This window comes from Crocodylus porosus, unplaced genomic scaffold, assembly GCF_001723895.1.
Source record: "Crocodylus porosus isolate Cpor-Errol unplaced genomic scaffold, CroPor_comp1, whole genome shotgun sequence".
Taxonomy (NCBI): domain Eukaryota; kingdom Metazoa; phylum Chordata; order Crocodylia; family Crocodylidae; genus Crocodylus; species Crocodylus porosus.
The window spans coordinates 2,397,657-2,399,778 of NW_017728940.1; the positions used below are offsets into that span (position 1 = coordinate 2,397,657).

At 71.0% G+C, this 2,122-nt stretch overlaps 1 protein-coding gene across 2 annotated transcripts in view; it reads left to right on the plus strand.

Moving 5' to 3' along the window:
- The first annotated feature begins 27 nt into the window (after positions 1-27).
- The window catches only part of CD164L2 (CD164 molecule like 2), an 11,515-nt gene continuing 9,420 nt past the window's right edge, over positions 28-2,122 (plus strand). For both annotated transcript variants that reach the window (XM_019547961.1, XM_019547960.1), the window contains exon 1: positions 28-80. In XM_019547961.1, coding sequence (XP_019403506.1) covers positions 35-80 — 46 coding nt within the window. In that variant the 5' untranslated portion in view covers positions 28-34. The remainder of the gene's footprint in view (positions 81-2,122) is intronic.

The window sequence follows — 2,122 nt, forward strand, 5'->3', positions numbered from 1 at the left end:
CTCTCCGGCCCGGCTGGGGTGCAGCCGCGTCTCGATGTGCCCGAGCCCCGGCGCCCAAGGCTCGAGCAAGCGAAATGGAGGTGGGTTGTTCGCACGGGCAGAACAGCGAGCAGCCAGAGTTGGACCATCTCCCTGTGCCAGGCGTCCAGGGACCCCCGGCACCCGGGGTGGAGGCTTGGGGTGCAGTCGGATGAATAACGGGTGCCCGCTCCCCCCCACCCCCCGGGGCACGGGGGTGCGCACGCGAGAGGCGGCCCGTGCTGGGCTCGCTGCGCAGCAGGGCCGTGGAGCCAGAGCTGCTGGCAGTGCGGAGGCACTGTCCCGGAGGGCGCTGGGGACAGGGAGACCCGGCGCGGGGCTCTCGCATCCCCCACGCTTCGGCCGCTCCGCTCCGCCTTTCCCGGCCGCCTTTTCCCTTCTAGCGATTGGCCTCCGGCGCGCGGGCCGTGCGGCCCAGGCGAGGCCAGCGAGCGGCGGCCGCGTGCCCCTCGGTGCCCGTGCAGGCCCGGCGGCTGCCGGGTGCTGGGGAGGCCGGGGAAGGCAGGCGGTGCACGGGCACTCGGCCAGAGACGGCGGAGCTGGGCGCGCGCGCCGCTGGGAGAGGGCTCTTGCGGGCGCGGGGTGGCAAACCGCGGTGCTGCGCGTGTCTGCCGTCTCCGGGGGGCTTTCTGGTGCAGCGGCGGACCCCTCCCCCGCCCTCGTCGCCCGCTCCCAGCGGCCCCGGCCCCCCGCCGAGAGGAAGCAGAGCTCCCCGCTCCCGCTCAGGGCTCCGCGGGCGCAGTGAGGCACCGCGCCGGCCCCGAGCAGCGGGCCTCCGGCTTCTTGCAGCCTGCGCCTCGTTCCCCGGGCCCCCGCCGCCCCCACGGGCCTGGCGCAGGCAGCGCTGGGCCTGCAGGCTCCGCTGGAGCCTGGGAAGGCCGCGGGGGGGAGCGGGCAGCCGAGGGAATAGGAAGAAGAGCACCGCAGTGCTCAGGAAGCCAGGCAGCCCGGATCCAGGCACGCACACATCCAGGCCGCCTGGCTTCTCGCACGCGTGTGGGATGCGGCGGAGCGGTGACTCACTGCTGCAGAGGCAATCGGTCCCGGTGTCCTGGAGGGAGCCAGGCGCCTTCCCCATCCCCGCGCCCCTCAGGGCTCGGGCACCGCGGCCCCGGCCCCCTTCCCGAGATGCTCGTGGGCGGATCGGACCGGCCCTTTGCTCCCGGGAGCTGGGAGCGTGGCTGCTCTTCCCGCCTGCCTTGCAAAGCCGGGGCTGTGGCGTCAGTGCGAAGGGCAGGGATGCAGCTCCTGCCTCTGGCGAGAGGGAAGGCGCTGCCAGCCGGGGAAATCGAGACCTGCTTCACTTGCCACCAAGGCAACTTTTGGCTACCGGCTCGGTGGGGATGAGAGGTTGCTCACACTCGCATCTTGCCAAGCGGCTGCGGGGTTTGGGAGAAACATTTAACGGCTCCCAGGCTTCCAGACGTGCGGAAGTCTTCCCGGGCTGGGAAGACATTTCGCCCGCAGCTTTGTCAGCGCAGCTCATGGGCCTTCTCCGCGGTAGCACCTGCCGTGGCTGGAGGCAGCCTGGGGCATTACATGGGTCCCATTTTTTTTTTTTTTTGGGGGGGGGGGGGGATAAGCATATTGTATGCGAGAAAATACAGTACCTTATTTACTCACGTACCTTGCTCACCTCTCCCCTAAAACTAGCTCCTGAAAACCGGGGGTGTGACGTAACCCAGGAAACGGCCTCTCAGCTGTTGGGTGACAAGGGCCGTTTCCTTCCGCTCCTCACGCTGCCGCCCCAGGGGTGCGTGCCTTCTTGTGGGGGCGCGGCGTGTGAATAAATAGGGTCCGGGCCACTGCCGTCATTGCCGAAGGCTGCAGAGATCCCGGCTGGGGGGAATAGCTCGGTTTGGGGCCGCGGCGCCTCCCTGCTGCCCCGCACGTCCCGTCGCGCGCGGGACCCAGCTCCCCAGCGCCTTCCTCGGGGGGCCGTGGGGCCCGCGGCCCTGCTTGGCTCCAGGCCTCGCGCTGGAGGACCGCCGAGTGGGTCGTCGCCACCTTTGCGGGCTCCCACGCGAGGCGGGGAGAGCAGCGGGCGGGAGCTGCCCGGATGGAGGCGTGGGTGCGGCGCGCG